General features: G+C 43.2%; 2 protein-coding genes across 4 annotated transcripts in view; one reads left to right on the forward strand and one right to left on the reverse strand.

The window, feature by feature from the left end:
* Positions 1-6,262, forward strand: part of tnpo3 (transportin 3) — a 29,456-nt gene extending 23,194 nt beyond the window's left edge. Inside the window, exons 16-23 of the mRNA XM_044342801.1 lie at positions 121-261; positions 434-550; positions 720-814; positions 900-1,056; positions 1,150-1,317; positions 1,401-1,513; positions 4,548-4,631; positions 5,647-6,262. Of these exons, the coding sequence (XP_044198736.1) occupies positions 121-261; positions 434-550; positions 720-814; positions 900-1,056; positions 1,150-1,317; positions 1,401-1,513; positions 4,548-4,608 (852 nt within the window). The 3' untranslated portion in view covers positions 4,609-4,631; positions 5,647-6,262. The remainder of the gene's footprint in view (positions 1-120; positions 262-433; positions 551-719; positions 815-899; positions 1,057-1,149; positions 1,318-1,400; positions 1,514-4,547; positions 4,632-5,646) is intronic.
* Positions 6,263-7,366: 1,104 nt separating this feature from the next.
* irf5 (interferon regulatory factor 5) lies at positions 7,367-15,861 on the reverse strand. Of its 3 annotated transcripts, none has more exons than XM_044342803.1 (9): positions 15,602-15,861; positions 14,493-14,676; positions 11,039-11,225; positions 10,353-10,378; positions 10,169-10,196; positions 9,777-10,088; positions 8,754-9,143; positions 8,488-8,606; positions 7,367-7,982 (listed from the first exon to the last, which is right to left on the reverse strand). In XM_044342803.1, exons 2-9 carry the CDS (start codon positions 14,664-14,666, stop codon positions 7,782-7,784), a joined length of 1,437 nt encoding a protein of 478 aa, XP_044198738.1. In that variant the 5' UTR covers positions 14,667-14,676; positions 15,602-15,861; the 3' UTR covers positions 7,367-7,781. The 3 variants fall into 3 exon arrangements, with proteins under 3 accessions (XP_044198738.1, XP_044198739.1, XP_044198737.1); XM_044342804.1 differs by having other exon boundaries at positions 10,353-10,375; positions 15,569-15,861; XM_044342802.1 differs by having other exon boundaries at positions 15,569-15,861.
* Between the last annotated feature and the right edge of the window lie 1,798 nt (positions 15,862-17,659).

The following is a 17,659-nucleotide window of genomic DNA, read 5'->3' on the forward strand; positions in this document are numbered from 1 at the left end:
CTGATTAGACCGATTAGAATTTTGACCCGGTCCGACTCGGGTCCCAGGTCAGGTCTCGGTTCCTCAGAACCGAGTGGACCCATGAAGACCTATAACCTGCATCATGTGACTCACCTGTAGATCTGGCCGGTTCTGTCGGAGACTCTGAACACTCATCAGGCTGATAACAGGATCGTGGAGCGATGCTGTCGCTGTCTCAGGTTCGCTGTACGATGTGTCGGAAAAGGGTCCGCCTCACTGCTGCAGCCGCTGGTCACTCAGGTGAGATGCACCTGTCTTTCACACCTGTGTGTAATGAGCAGTGCAGCCTCAGGGGGGGTGCTGTGTATCTGGTTTCATAATCAATCAGTTCAGATGATAAAACACATCCAGCAGGTCTCTTCTCCACCTGTTCATGTTGTTTCTAACTGCTTTGGATATGTTTGGATGTCAGATGGTGGGTGTGTACCAGGTGTATCCACACTCCTGCTTCCTGTACCTGGGCAGCATCCTGGTGGACGAGTATGGCATGGAGGAGGGCTGCAGGCAGGGACTGCTCGACATGTTACAGGTGAAACATGATGCAATATACAACATTAGTAGTTTAAGATGCTGTTAGAGAATTAAAATGTGTTGACTACACTTTGTTTCAGTGTGATTATAGTGATATTGTAGTTATATATTTCATTATATGTGATGATGTTTACTCAAATTAAACTGACCTCCCCTCCCTCCGTCAGGCTCTGTGTATGCCAACCTTCCAGCTGTTGGAGCAGCCCAATGGTCTGAGGAATCACCCCGACACTGTGGATGACCTGTTCAGACTGGCCACCAGGTGAGTATGCACGCTCACCTGATCACATGATGTCATCCAGAGGTTTTACTGAGGAACATCCTCTGAAGTTTGTGTCTATGTGCAGGTTTGTCCAGCGGAGCCCCGTCACTTTACTCAGCAGCAGCATAATTGTTCACATCATCCAGTGCGCCATCGCCGCCACCTCATTGGACCACCGAGACGCCAACTGCAGCGTCATGAAGTTTGTCCGAGACCTCATCCACACCGGTGTCGCCAACGACGTGAGTGAACACGGAATATTCGTCAGATTCTACTGTCAATAAAACATTCTCAGAGAACATGCAGGTTAAATGTTCTCTTTGTTCTTAATGCAGCACGAGGAGGATTTTGAGGTGAGGAAGCAGCTGATTGGTCAGGCCATGGAGCAGCACGGTCAGCAGCTCATCACTCAGCTGATGCACTCGTGTTGTTTCTGTTTGCCACCGTACACACTGCCCGATGTAGCCGAGGTTCTGTGGGAGGTCATGGTGTTCGACCGGCCGGTGAGTACACACGCTGACGCTCCAGGTGTGACACCTGTCAGTCCTCAGGTATTCTCTGATATGTGAACTATGTGTTGTTGCAGACGTTCTGTCGCTGGTTAGAGAGCGCTCTGAAAGGTTTACCGAAGGAGACGTCAGGAGGAGCGGTGACAGTGACTCACAAACAGCTGACTGATTTCCACAAACAGGTCACCAGGTGAGCAACAGACGACATGAGCGACACGAGTAACATCAGCAACACGAGTAACATCAGCAACACGAGTAACATCAGCGACACGAGTAACATCAGCCACACGAGTAACATCAGCCACGCGGGTAACACCAGCCACGCGGGTAACACCAGCCACGCGGGTAACATCAGCCACGCGAGTAACATCAGCCACGCGAGTAACACGAGTAACATCAGCCACGCGAGTAACACCAGCCACGCGAGTAACACGAGTAACATCAGCCACACGAGTAACGCGAGTAACACCAGCCACGCGAGTAACACCAGCCACGCGAGTAACACCAGCCACGCGAGTAACACCAGCCACGCGAGTAACACCAGCCACGCGAGTAACACCAGCCACGCGAGTAACACCAGCCACGCGAGTAACACGAGTAACAACAGCCACGCAAGTAACACGAGTAACATCAGCCACGCAAGTAACACGAGTAACATCAGCCACGCGAGTAACATCAGCCACGCGAGTAACACGAGTAACACCAGCCACGCGAGTAACACGAGTAACACCAGCCACGCGAGTAACATCAGCAACACGAGTAACAACAGCCACGCGAGTAACACGAGTAACACCAGCCACGCGAGTAACACCAGCCACGCGAGTAACACCAGCCACGCGAGTAACACCAGCCACGCGAGTAACAACAGCCACGCGAGTAACAACAGCCACGCGAGTAACGCGAGTAACAACAGCCACGCGAGTAACGCGAGTAACAACAGCCACGCGAGTAACGCGAGTAACATCAGCCACGCGAGTAACAACAGCCACGCGAGTAACACGAGTAACAACAGCCACGCGAGTAACACGAGTAACAACAGCCACGCGAGTAACACGAGTAACAACAGCCACGCGAGTAACACGAGTAACATCAGCCACGCGAGTAACACGAGTAACATCAGCCACGCGAGTAACAACAGCCACGCGAGTAACACGAGTAACAACAGCCACGCGAGTAACACGAGTAACAACAGCCACGCGAGTAACACGAGTAACAACAGCCACGCGAGTAACACGAGTAACATCAGCCACGCGAGTAACACGAGTAACAACAGCCACGCGAGTAACGTTAGCAGTAGGGTTGTCATGATTCTCCATATCCACAATTTGAGTTGACCTTTGATTTAAAGGTCACGATTCGATTTTCATTTCAAACTTGATCATTGGTTTATGCTCAGACAGCTGTCATTTACATCTTTAAAAAGATCGGCTACATGGTATCAAGTGTGATATAACTGCCATATTTTTTTAAATGTACCACACTAAGGCCATTTAGTCAAATTTAAATAATTTATTTAAAAGGGTACTTTACAACAGCAGCTTGAGTTATTCTGGTGACTTTTTGCAGCTGAGGAAACTTAAGTTTAAGTGTTGCACTTTGTAGATTGTCCCTGCACACTCGTCTCACAGCCGGCTGTACTTAGAGACCAATGTAGTCCAGCTCAGAGGACGACTGTAGCTCATAATCTACCTTACTACAGTAGGAAAGAGGTTTTGTTTGTTTTAATGTTTGGCTTATTATTGATGCAGGAAGTTTGAATCTGTCAGTACGTTTCCAACGTTAGTAAACTGTAGCATAGCCTACAAACTGTAGTTTTTCTATCAACGATGCGTTTGTTGTTTACACACCTCACGGGGAAGGTAAAACGTTGCCACACCGATGACTTCAAGGAAGCAGGAGGATTTTTCAGTTCTTTTGTTTCTCCATCATCTCCGACTGCGACAGTAGCCATGGTGTTTTGAAAAGTAATGCAGCTGGAGGCTACCAGTAAGCTACGCTGTGTCGTCTTTGAAATGTTTTCTTTCCTTCAGATGTGCATAAGTATGTCGGAGGTGGAGAGTGTTAAAGAATTGATGTAGAGCAGGTTAACTCAAAGTAAGGAACTTGTCAGGAGACCGGGATGTCTTACGCAGGAACGTTTATTTAAGCTTGATTGAGGAGAACAGAGTTACAGTACAAGTGAAAACACTGTGCAATGCCGCTCAATTCTGCTGTGTACTTCCGGACAAGAGTATTTAAATCCTTCACCAAATCATTACCCATACTACCTCCAAAAAACTTTATTTTTCACACCTCTATACCTTTATTGGTTATTGAACTATAAACAAGACACTATACTGATTAAAGTTGACTGAAGTCATGTAGTCTGACCACACTGGTCACTTTCTATCCATTCTACAAGGAGACCAGTCTGACCATATGCACAAAGCGCAGCATATCTCACCTGACTTTGGTTACTGTAGGAGACAGCCAGCCTTATCAGGACAGCTGTTTACCCCAGCCAACCTCAGTAGACAGAGAGATGAAGCACTCTGAAGTAGACAGGTCATGACCTACTGCTCCTGGGGTAGAAAATGACCAGAGAATGATCTGGGGGACGTAAATATTTCCCCCACACAGAGGAAAAAAATACAAGTAGAATCCTGCTTTTGATTTCAAAGGTCTAAATCTAACACTCATTTCAATCGATTTTCCATTTAGAATCACAGTTGTGACACCACTAATCAGCTTTGTCTCAGTGTGGAGCTGACAGAGTAGCGTGTTGATTGGTCGTCTCAGCAGCCTGAGGTGTCTGACAGGTGTTTGTTCAGACTTGTTGGTCTGAAGGTGGAACGCAGAAAAACTGGAGTTGAAAAAAATAAATAAATAAAATAAAACCAGAGTCGAGTTCATACTTGTCCTGGAATGGAACACCTGAGCTCTGAGGGAACACACCTGAACTTACCTGAACATCAGGGGGATGTTTTGTTTTGGTTTTATGGTTTTATGATCATGGACATGCTGCACTTAAACTGTTTTACCTGCACAATAAAATCAAACAAGTGAAACAAACCAGGTTTAATAACTAATAAAATTTGACCAAGTTCATTAATTGAAGGACAAAGATGTGACAGAGCATTAAACACAACGGATAACATCCATCTGTAACCATAGCAACAACATCAGTCTGACTAAAGAAGAATGTGTCAAACTTTCAATGTTCTTCTGTTTCTTCTTCTCTTCAGTGCTGAGGAGTGTAAACAGGTGTGTTGGGCCATCAGAGAGTTTACCAGACTGTTCCGATAGCTGCGACCTTCACTCAACACCAGGTAACACTTCACACAGGTAACACTTCACACAGGTAACACTTCACACAGGTAACACTTCACACAGGTAACAGTCCACACAGGTAACACTTCACACAGGTAACACTTCACACAGGTAACAGTCCACACAGGTAACACTTCACACAGGTAACAGTCCACACAGGTAACACTTCACACAGGTAACAGTCCACACAGGTAACACTTCACACAGGTAACACTTTACACAGGTAACAGTCCACACAGGTAACACTTCACACAGGTAACAGTCCACACAGGTAACACTTCACACAGGTAACACTTCACACAGGTAACAGTCCACACAGGTAACACTTCACACAGGTAACACTTTACACAGGTAACAGTCCACACAGGTAACACTTCACACAGGTAACACTTCACACAGGTAACAGTCCACACAGGTAACACTTCACACAGGTAACACTTTACACAGGTAACAGTCCACACAGGTAACACTTCACACAGGTAACAGTCCACACAGGTAACACTTTACACAGGTAACACTTTACACAGGTAACACTTCACACAGGTAACAGTCCACACAGGTAACACTTCACACAGGTAACACTTCACACAGTTAACACTTCACACAGGTAACACCTCACACAGGTAACAGTCCACACAGGTAACACTTCACACAGGTAACACTTCACACAGGTAACACTTCACACAGGTAACACTTCACACAGGTAACACTTCACACAGTTAACACTTCACACAGGTAACACCTCACACAGGTAACAGTCCACACAGGTAACACTTCACACAGGTAACACTTCACACAGGTAACACTTCACACAGGTAACAGTCCACACAGGTAACACTTCACACAGTTAACACTTCACCTGCCCACCAGGTGTGCATTGGATTTAGAAATGATCAAATCAGAATCCTCAGTTTATTTTTACATTCAATAACCGTCCAGGTAGAAACTGTTCCCAGTGTGGAGTCAATGTTTTTCTTCTTCGTGTTTAAAAATGATCAATGTTTTCTTCTTCAGGTTAAATCTTTTGTTGGCCAACATTCAGAGGTGACGGCAAAAAGCTGCAACTGCAGACGAGGATCCAAAGGGACGAGATGATGATGATGGTGATGATGATGAAGATGGAGGCGGGACTTTGAATGTGGGACTGGACGAATCACTCTGAGGTGGACAGACAGTGAGGACTGATTGGACAGACTGACTGAGGAGGAGTCGACCCCCCCCCTCGACCTCACCTGCAGCAGGTGTCAGGTGGGCGGGGTCGGGTCCAGGAGGCGTTCACACAGTGAACTGATCCGGATCATCATCAGTAATAAACGGAGGATGTGCCTGGTCAACAGTTTTTAAGAGAAGATTTATTTTTTGGACTTTGGTCGTGATGTTTTTGTCCGTGCCATATAAAGAGCCAAACGATACCCCATGATGCTCTTGGCTGAGCGGCTGCCTGTGGAGGCTTAATGCTGGAGGATTTGGCGTCACCTTTGACCTTTTTAACATTTGGTTGAATTTTAGTTGTTTTGCCACAAAGTGAGACAGAGTGAACTCTGGGAAATGAGACAGAGAAACTGACACCATGACATCATCGGTGATGTAGCCTTGTTGTAAACAATAAAAAAACAACTGAAACAACAAACGACTCGTTTCAGTTTGTAGTTTTTAGTCCTGAAAGTTTGTGAAGCAGCTGCAGGTCATCAGAGATCATCGCTCACCTTTCTCTGGTCAAACATGAAAACTGAATTGTCTTCCTCATGTTTGTTGATAAGTGAATGTGGAACTGACTCCTTACTGCCCTCTGTGGTCAAAGTGGCAGTTTCTCTGTCCGCCACTAGTACTGAGTCCATTCAGGTCTGATCAGACGGAGCGCTCTAACACCTGAACAAGCAACACAACAGTGACGTTTCATGTTTGACCAGAGAAAGGTGAGCGATGACTGATCTCTGATGACCTGCAGCTGCTTCACACGTTTCTGTTTTGTAGCTGTTTGAAATGAAAAAATCTGATGAAGTGAGAATTCAAATGTTGCGTTTCTAGAACCGACTGAAGAAAAAGAAGAAACTCTAGAATGAACATAAATCTGTCCAGCTGAAGTTAATATGAAGAGCTCATTATATTTTCAATTACGTCTTCAAATTGTTCACACAGCCCAAAAATGTTCAGTTTAAAAAGACCGAACACAACGTACAAGACTCACATTAGAGCGGACTGAGGTTTTTAATTCATCAATAGCTTAAATGATTAATTGATTGATCTCTAACTTTTTAGTTTCAGTAACTTTTATTTGAAATGCAGAATTCTCAAACATGGAACCGTGAAATATTTCAGTTTCATTCGACACTGTAGTGAAGCTTCAAACTGTGATGTCTGTTGTGAGCAGAACTTCTTCACCTAGTTTAGTCTTAGACCATGTTCCAGACATCTGGATCAAACTTTCCTGTAAAACCAGGTTCACTCAGAAATCTGACACCATCAGGTGATGTCACTGCTGCCCTCTGGGTAATGTGATGTCATCATTACTTTGTGTTACCTTCACCTGGCGGAGCCCCCGTCTGCTGGGAGTTCACGTCCAACTGGTTTGTGTTTCTTGTCACCTGATACTCAGATCTGAACGAGGTAGAAACACATTTCTTCCTGTTGTGAATTTATATAGAGACTAAACACTGAATTATCATTGATCCTAATATTGATTAGCTGATCGAACTGACCATCTGTGGAATAAAAACCATGTGAAAGGATGGAGCTTGATCTTAATCAGCTTTATTAAAACAAAGTGAAGAAGAATGTGAAGTGGTATGAAAGAATACTGCAGCGGCGTTTATTGAAATCATCTAAAAGCAGTTTAAAACTCAGATGTGTTATTGATCAGCAACTCACTTCACATCACATTTCCTTTAGAGCTGATCAGCGGACGACTCGACGAGCTCGACTTCATCAGATTCATGTTTGTTTACTAATTAAACTTTTCTCTCCGAAGTTTATTCTGATTATTGTTGATCAATCTGTTTAAACCTTTGTAGACCAACAAATCCAGGACAGACAACCTAAAGTGATCAGGATCTCAGTTCACAGTGAGACGCCTTAGTACTGGAACCTTAACAGGAAGTGGACCTCCCTGGTCCTGGACCTGATGAGACACCCATCAGCCGTTCCCACTGTCAGAGTCCTGTTGAGGGGCCGTTTGGGGTCCAGGGCCCCTGGATGTTTTGACTCTGCAGGAGCCTCTGAAGCTCTTTGAACTGTTCTACCGTCTGGTCCTTCACGTCCGGGTTTGAGATCTGCAGCCGGATGCTGTCTGTGGACCAGTTGAGTTCTCCAGAGAACATCTCTGTGAGGATCCGAGCCACAACAGGAACCACCTGAGAACAGAGAACCATGTTACAGAAGAACTAAAGACAGTCGGGTCGTCCATCTACCAGTTGATCTGTAATCTGTTTAACTCGCAGTGAATACGTCAACCTTCCAAACAAGTTCAAAGTTAAAATACATGTTTGGTTTAATTTGAAAGATTTACATGTTAAATTGTCAATTCTGAGTAAAAACTGAATATTTGTGCTGAACGAACTGCATTGTGAGCTGTAAAATAATGTCAGTTAGCAAACACTGATCCCACAAAATGTCTGAGAAGTTATTGGTGTTTATTAATGTCTGAACAACAAAATGTTAGAAAGGGTCCAACATTTTGTTGCAATCCTCAAATTTGGTTTAGTGTTATCCTAAATTCCAAGATGTCCTCCCAGCTAACAGGAAGTTATTTCTATCTTAAAATATTTAAATTGTGACAAAAGAGGAATCATTAGATAGTTGATGCGTTGGTACGAGTGCCCCCCAGTGGCCGAGCGATGACTTCAACAGACTGCTGACCTGCACGATGATGAGTTTCTTCTCTTTGGGTTTCTTGTCGGGCCAGTCCTCCCCGAAACAGAAGTAGATCTCAAAGGGCGGAGGGTTCGGCGCTTCGCCCCTCTGGAACAAGATCAGCCCTGTTTGTCACACAGACGGTTTATTTTACACATGAGGCTCGAACGGATCAAAGAACCTGAACAGCAGAGAGTTAGTCATCTTGCAGGGTTAGGGGGGTGAGGGGGGTGAGGGGGGTTAGGGGGGTTAGGGTTAGAGGCGTTTGTCACCTTGCAGGAAGTCGTTGAGGCTGAACACTTTGATCTTCTTCTCTCTCTCCATGGGATTTGGAGGACCCTGTTCGAGTATGCCCGGTCCAGACCAGAACACTTTGCACTGACAAAGGCGGACTGCGTAGATGTCTTGCTCCCAGATCTCAAGGATCAGGCCACGGTCCATTACGTCCAGCAGGGCCTCAGTGTAGAACCGCTGCTTCTGATTCTGGATCTCAGCCGTCCCTGGAAACCGGACCTGCTGCAGGGTGATGGGTCCGAACAGTTCCACCCGCTCCGGAGACGGCTCCAGGTGTCCGAAGTACAGCCGGCAGCCCTGAGGGTTACTGACAGTCAGAGAGCCCATTGGCCGGCCGCGGTACTGGAACTTCAGGTCGAGATCCGTTACTATGGCAACACAGAGAGGACATTTATTATCACGATAAACTTCAGGTCCAGATCCGTTACTATGGCAACACAGAGAGGACATTTATTATCACGATAAACTTCAGGTCCAGATCCGTTAGTACAGCACAGACGTGTTGTCACTAAATAATTATACAACTGAGTTATATAACTAGTCTTCATCAGTTCAGTCAATAAGTGAACACGTCAGTAATTATTATTTATCAAAAAGAATTTAAAGACAATTTTGATTTGATCTCAAAAATAAATGCAAATCTCATCAGATTTAGTAAAAATATATGAACCTGATGCTGTGGTCTGAACAACAGGTGTGTCCAGGTGAAGTTTCAGAAAATCTTTCAATAACACATATTCAACAGTATCAATAAATATTCTATCACCTGTTTACCTGAGAACACCTCAGGAGCCACTTGGTGTCAGTCAGGTGACTGAAGGTGAGAAGTTTGGGCAGGTAGCTCTTCTGATGTAGCTAAGCTAGCAGTCTATGCCTGCTTCCAGCCTTTGTGCTAAGCTAGGCTCAAGTCACATGACGAGAAGGAACCGGTCTGTTTAGGATCAAGACTAGAACTGTGGACTCCTGAAGGCCAGGGGCGAAAGGTCAGAGGTCACACTCACGTGGGATGCTGCTCAGGAGGTCGTACTTGCAGGACTGGTTCTGGACCCCAATCGTGCCGGCCTCCATCGGGGCCAAGGCAGTCGGGGGGGGCAAGGAGTTCAGGTCTTGGACGAAGCTCCCCTGATCCACCATCTGGCCCTGAGGCTGGAAGTCCTGCTGAGGGAGGTCAGAGGTCATGGGGAGGTCAGGGGTCATGGGGTGTAGCGGTACGGGGATGACGTGTGGAGGTCCGAAGGTCCCGTTGGTGGAAGTGAACTGGCTCATGTCACTGTGAGCCGGGAAGGAGGTGAAGGAGTCACTGATCCTGGGGTCTGACAACACATTACATCATCAGATTACATCATTAACCACTGTGTTTCCATGGTGACACTGAACTACACCTGTTACTCACTGATCGTGAGGTCCATCAGATTCGGCATCTGAAAAGGAAGAATCAGTGACGTCAGAAATACACGAAGAGACTTTAAACTTTAATTCCCACCTCGTCTTAATAATAATAATAATAATAATGATAGTAATGTAATAATAATTATGAAACATTAAGAGACTTTGTGTTCTTAAACTTTATTTCTCACCTCATCTTCATCGTCTTCAGCAGCTTCTGAAACACAAACAGAAGTTTGAGTCATTTCTTCTGAATCAAATCTGTTTCTGTTTAGTTACAACAACAGAGTCCACATCTGATTCTTCACACGACTCCATGTATGTTTGATAAAACTCAACCGTTAAACGTATGTTAAGTCTGCTGCAGGCGTCTGCTACATCTAAGAGAAAACATTCAGATCCCGCCTTAAACACGCTGATAGATCAGCTCCAAACTCTATTTTCTTTTTTATTAAGCACCAAAACTAAACTATCATCCTCACAGCTTGAGTGTGAAGCTTGAAGACGTGATGAGAATCGCTTTATGAGTCACGTTGGACGAGAAAATAACTGGTTTGTACGACATCAGAAGTGTTCATAGTTGCTCTGATCGGTGGAGCGAGACGTCGTTTAAATACACCGAAATAAAATAAAAATAAACACCAAACATGAAAACAGAAAAATAATGACACCAAAGAAAAAAACAATAAAATGAATGAATCAGACAGTGTCATATGTTTATATATATTATCTAATACAGTGATGATGATGATGATGTTCTTCCTCTACATGTGAGTTTCAACTAAAGAGCAACTTGACTGACGTGTTTCATCTTCAGGTTTTAATAAAGTTCCTGATGAAGGCCAAAGAGCGTCTTCACTCAGGTGAACGTCCTCACCTGCGTTGGGGGGCTGATCACAGACCTCGTAGATCTTGTACGGTTGGACCGGAGTCTCCTTCGTTCCGTCGTACTTCAGCTGAAACTCTCGGCTCTTGTTGAGGGCACAGCGAAGGTTCGCTTTCCACTTGGCAGGGTCGGGCTCGTCCACACCTTCCTGATATTTACCTGTTTCCAGAGCCCACGCCTGCAGGACACAACAGACACAACAGACACAACAATCAACACAAACACAACAGACACAACAATCAACACAAACACAACAGACACAACAATCAACACAGACACAACAATCAACACAAACACAACAGACACAACAATCAACACAGACACAACAGACACAACAATCAACACAAACACAACAGACACAACAATCAACACAAACACAACAGACACAACAATCAACACAGACACAACAGACACAACAATCAACACAGACACAACAGACACAACAATCAACACAGACACAACAATCAACACAGACACAACAGACACAACAATCAACACAGACACAACAGACACAACAATCAACACAGACACAACAATCAACACAGACACAACAATCAACACAAACACAACAGACACAACAATCAACACAGACACAACAGACACAACAATCAACACAGACACAACAGACACAACAATCAACACAAACACAACAGACACAACAATCAACACAGACACAACAATCAACACAGACACAACAGACACAACAATCAACACAGACACAACAGACACAACAATCAACACAGACACAACAATCAACACAGACACAACAATCAACACAGACACAACAGACACAACAATCAACACAAACACAACAATCAACACAGACACAACAGACACAACAATCAACACAAACACAACAGACACAACAGACAACAGACAACATAGACAAACAGTTACTATATTTAACTTCTAGTCCAGGTCTGCAGGAAACACAGTAAAGTTTATTTTACTAAAAAGTAAATAATAAATAAATAAACACTGGATTATATATATCCAGTGTTTATTTATTTATTATTATATATAGTCGTATATAATTATAATTACTATTTAACCCAACAGAACTAGGACATCAGGTCCTCCTGGAGGTCTAAAGAATAAATTACAATGATTAATAAATAATTAATTCATCTGAAGTAACATTCTCTCACTTCCTGTTTACTTTCTAACTTTGGCGATTTTCACCTTCATTCAGCTCCAAACGTCACTTTTCAGACTTTATGAGTCTGATTGAGCTCAGATATCAAACGTGTCAGAAACACACACTGAATATTAGCGTTAAAATTCACACGGCTGCACTTTAACAGTGAAACTAATGAAAGCAGAAGCAGCGAAAGAGGAAGTGACATCATGAGCAGGATCTGTGAAACCAGGAAATGAAACAGGCGTGTTCTTCTGTCTTTTATTGATCGTATGTTTAACGACTGGATACTGATGATGTGTGACACATAGAATATTTACCACAGAGATGTCACAATGATATTTAACACTGACTCAATGTCCACTTACTACCTTTTTCTGGAGTGTTCAACCACATCGTATGGCCTTCATCAGTGAACTAATTCTCAATCTAATTTTAGAGTAAGAAGGTTGTTTTTGTCTGTTTTTAATGTTAAACTGATGAATCGAACTTGTTCTGACTGAGATCAGCTGATATGAATTTTATCAACTGATCAAATATTCAATGAAGGAAAATAAATCTGCTGATCTAAATGTTTACAAAGAAGATCTGTTACAGTCTCAGGGTCAGGGTTTAAGACTCGGGGTTTAAGACTCAGGGTTTAAGGTTTGGGGTTTAAGACTCAGGGTTTAAGGTTCGGGGTTTAAGGTTTGTGGTTTAAGGCTCGGGGTTTAAGGTTCGGGGTTTAAGGTTCGGGGTTTAAGACTCAGGGTTTAAGGTTCAGGGTTTAAGGCTCGGGGTTTAAGACTCGGGGTTTAAGACTCGGGGTTTAAGGTTTGGGGTTTAAGGCTCGGGGTTTAAGGTTCGGGGTTTAAGGTTCGGGGTTTAAGACTCAGGGTTTAAGACTCAGGGTTTAAGGTTCGGGGTTTAAGACTCGGGGTTTAAGACTCGGGGTTTAAGACTCAGGGTTTAAGGTTTGGGGTTTAAGGTTCGGGGTTTAAGACTCGGGGTTTAAGACTCGGGGTTTAAGACTCAGGGTTTAAGACTCGGGGTTTAAGACTCGGGGTTTAAGACTCGGGGTTTAAGACTCGGGGTTTAAGACTCAGGGTTTAAGACTCGGGGTTTAAGACTCGGGGTTTAAGACTCAGGGTTTAAGACTCAGGGTTTAAGACTCAGGGTTTAAGGTTCGGGGTTTAAGACTCGGGGTTTAAGACTCGGGGTTTAAGACTCGGGGTTTAAGACTCGGGGTTTAAGGTTTGGGGTTTAAGGCTCGGGGTTTAAGGTTCGGGGTTTAAGACTCAGGGTTTAAGGTTCGGGGTTTAAGGCTCGGGGTTTAAGACTCGGGGTTTGAGACTCAGGGTTTAAGGTTCGGGGTTTAAGACTCAGGGTTTAAGGTTTGGGGTTTAAGGTTTGGGGTTTAAGGTTCGGGGTTTAAGACTCAGGGTTTAAGACTCGGGGTTTAAGACTCAGGGTTTAAGGTTTGGGGTTTAAGGTTCGGGGTTTAAGACTCAGGGTTTAAGACTCAGGGTTTAAGGTTCGAGGTTTAAGACTCGGGGTTTAAGACTCAGGGTTTAAGACTCGGGGTTTAAGGTTCGGGGTTTAAGACTCAGGGTTTAAGACTCAGGGTTTAAGACTCAGGGTTTAAGGTTCGGGGTTTAAGACTCAGGGTTTAAGGTTCGGGGTTTAAGGCTCGGGGTCTAAGGCTCGGGGTTTAAGGCTCAGGGTTTAAGGTTCGGGGTTTAAGGTTCGGGGTTTAAGGTTCGGGGTCTAAGGCTCGGGGTCTAAGGCTCGGGGTTTAAGGCTCGGGGTTTAAGACTCGGGGTTTAAGGTTCGGGGTTTAAGGTTCGGGGTCTAAGGCTCAGGGTTTAAGGCTCGGGGTTTAAGACTCGGGGTTTAAGGCTCGGGGTTTAAGGTTCGGGGTTTAAGGCTCAGGGTTTAAGGTTCGGGGTTTAAGGTTCGGGGTTTAAGGTTCGGGGTTTAAGGTTCGGGGTTTAAGGTTCGGGGTTTAGGATCAGGGTTTAAGGTTCGGGGTTTAAGGCTCGGGGTTTAAGACTCGGGGTTTAAGACTCGGGGTTTAAGGTTTGGGGTTTAAGGTTCAGGGTTTAAGGTTCGGGGTTTAAGGCTCGGGGTTTAAGACTCGGGGTTTAAGGTTCGGGGTTTAAGGCTCGGGGTTTAAGGTTCGGGGTTTAAGGCTCAGGGTTTAAGGCTCGGGGTTTAAGGTTCGGGGTTTAAGGCTCAGGGTTTAAGGCTCGGGGTTTAAGGTTCGGGGTTTAAGGCTCGGGGTTTAAGGCTCAGGGTTTAGGATCAGGTTTCAGGGTTTGATCAGACCTTGAAGATGGTGTTTTCCTCCTCGGACGTTGGCGTGTGGCGTGTTGCGTGTTTCCAGGGGATCTGGAAGAGTCGCTGGTCTGAATTGAGCCACTGTAGACCAGGATACCTGCTGCTGTTCACCTGAGCCAGCAGCCAGGGTTTCAGACGGATCCTCCGGGGCTGGACGCTCATACTGGGACCACTGCAAGGACATGATGACATCTGAGATCACTTTTACACACACACACACACACGCACGCACGCGTGTACACATACACGCACCCACAAACACACACACGTGTGTACACACATACACACTCAGCAGTTTCTCCATAAATTCTACTTTTACATTTTCAGGTTTTGTTGACGTCAGAAAGGTGAAAATTCAGCTTCATGTTGATTGTTGCAAAATATCAGAAACATTTCCAATATAATGCACCTCAGTTCACCAGCAGCACGCTGCCTGTGTGTGTGCGTGTGTGCGTGTGTGTGTATGTGCGCGTGTGTGTGTAAAAACGCCGCCATTTGTCATTTAATATTTGTGGCTCCACTTGGTTCCAGTAGAGGCTCTGCCATTCATTGGCCTGTTGTCATGGTGACAAGGTTTTATTTAATTAAATTTACTGTGATCAGCTGATCTGAAACAGTTCGTTAAAGTTGCCTGTTTGTCTGATTTACATGTTTCATATTTATAAGTTAATTTATATAAATATTCCAGTTTCATCACACAGAGGGCGAAGCTTTTCCACTCAAGCAGCTTCCTGAGCTCTTAAAGATATTATTATTATTATTATTATTATTATTATTATTATTATTATTATTACTATCATCATTGCATTACCTGAACACAGGTGAGTTTAATAAACAGTTTTATGTTTATCAGCATCACGGATGTTTACAGAGTCTCTGATAACAAACATCAGCACTGAACGTGACTTCAGGTTCTCTGAACGTTTCCTCAGTAAAACCGAGTCAGTAAGTTTGTTCCTTAAAGTTTTGGGAAGTCAGCGAGTCAGTCATGGGACCAGATCTCGCATCAGACCACGTCAGACCACATCAGACCAGAACAACTGAGGTGTTTTTCACCAGTGTACCTGAGATTTCAGGGATTTTGACGATGGACCGACCTGATCCTGACCCTGATCTTGATCCTTATCCTGATCCTGATCCCCGTCCAGGTTTGGGTCCTGGTCCCGCCGGTGACTCCGCTCGCGCGTGGTAAAAAGTGGTAATTCGGTAACAACGGTGACGTCAACAAACAAGCAAACGAAGCGCTAACGGCTGGACAAACAGACGACCGCCGACACGAGCACAGACTGAAGTGACAGGAACTCGGAGCTCAGAGCCGAAATGAGCCGACGAGACCCGAGTCAAGTCTGACACAATAAGAACATCCACTTCCTGTCAGACATTCACACAGAGACAAAATAAAAGCTTCTTCCCTCCTCGTGTTAAAAGTAATATTAATCTACACATTTATTATATGATCCCTCATTTATTATATAATCCCTCATTTATTATATAATCCCTCATTTATTATATGATCCCTCATTTATTATATGATCCCTCCTCGTGTTACAGTAATATTAATATTCTGGTTGAAGTATTTGAGCCACACAGTTACAGAAACTATTAGAAAAAAACATTTCAAATATCTGACACTAAAATTATTTATTCTATTTTCTATATGTTTGATTTTATTCAATCATATTTCACTTTACAATAATAATAATACGATAATAATTCAGTTCTATTTTCAGATTAAAAATCTTCATTTATTGTGTTTCTCAGAAATCATAATGAGCAGATCTTCGCGAGGATCTGGAATCTTATTGGCTGTGTGTGATGTCAGAAGTCAACAGGTGACCAATCACAGCTGCTGTTAGTTTGGCAGTGAAGTTCAGTGTACATCTGCAGATTGACCTGTGTAGGCTCTTATTGTGAAGGTGTAGCAGGTAGTTTCCGGTCTGTTACAGGTTATTGACAGTGTGACGCACGGACCTGCTGTTCAAGTTCCTCCCTTACTCCTTCCGCTTCAGGTTGTTTCATTTTCAGTCAAAAACAGGAAATAATCACACTTTAAATAACTTTAACCTGAGCTAGCATTAGCTTTAACTAACTTTAGCTAACCTGAGCTAACATTAGCTTCAACTAACTTAAACTAACTTTAACTAACCTGAGCTAGCATTAGCTTCAACTAACTTACACTAACCTGAGCTAACATTAGCTTCAACTAACTTAAACTAACTTTAACTAACCTGAGCTAACATTAGCTTCAACTAACTTAAACTAACTTTAACTAACCTGAACTAACATTAGCTTCAACTAACTTACACTAACCTGAGCTAACATTAGCTTTAACTCACTTTAACTATATTTAAGTAACCTGAGCTAACATTAGCTTTAACTAACTTTACCTAACTTTAGCTAACCTGAGCTAACATGATTTTAACTAATGTGAACTAACCTGAGCAAACACTAACTTCGTCTATCTTTAACTAATAAGTAACTTTAAGGAACTGAAACCTGAAGTGAGTCTCACTCTTTGTTGTTTGTCAGTAAACTCTGAGTCTAACTGCAGTTTATTCAAGTCAAAGCTGATAAATATTAAATCATGTTTGTGATCTGTGTGCTTGTTTTGTAAAGTGAATTTTAAAATTAAAGACATATTATAAAGAGTATTATAAAGTTTAGATGGGTGGATTTATTGTGTTGAAATGTATTGTATTGTTATTTATTATAGTGCCCTCAACTGTCCACATGTGGTGTAGTTTTAAAATGAAATCTGAGGACATTTTATCGTTTCTTAATTTTATATCACATCATATTATATTAATATATAATAATATATAGTAATTAATGAATGACTATATAATTATACAATATTACTATTATATTGTATTTTATGTTATATTTCATAGCATTATTACAGTATAGTGTGTGTATAGTACATATATTGCACATATATTATATATAACATTATTTACTTATACTGCATATATATTATATATAACACTATATATTTGTACTACACATATTTTATATATAGTTCTGTTTTCTGTCAGATGAGTTAGAGCTGATATAAGTGGATGCTCTGATGGTAATATTTGTATCTTTGGTGAGAATAAACACATAAATGGAGTCAGATGTGGTTTGTAACTCTGCTGGCACACAAGCTTCCAGCC

This window comes from Thunnus albacares, chromosome 23 (genome assembly GCF_914725855.1).
Source record: "Thunnus albacares chromosome 23, fThuAlb1.1, whole genome shotgun sequence".
Taxonomy (NCBI): Eukaryota; Metazoa; Chordata; class Actinopteri; order Scombriformes; family Scombridae; genus Thunnus; species Thunnus albacares.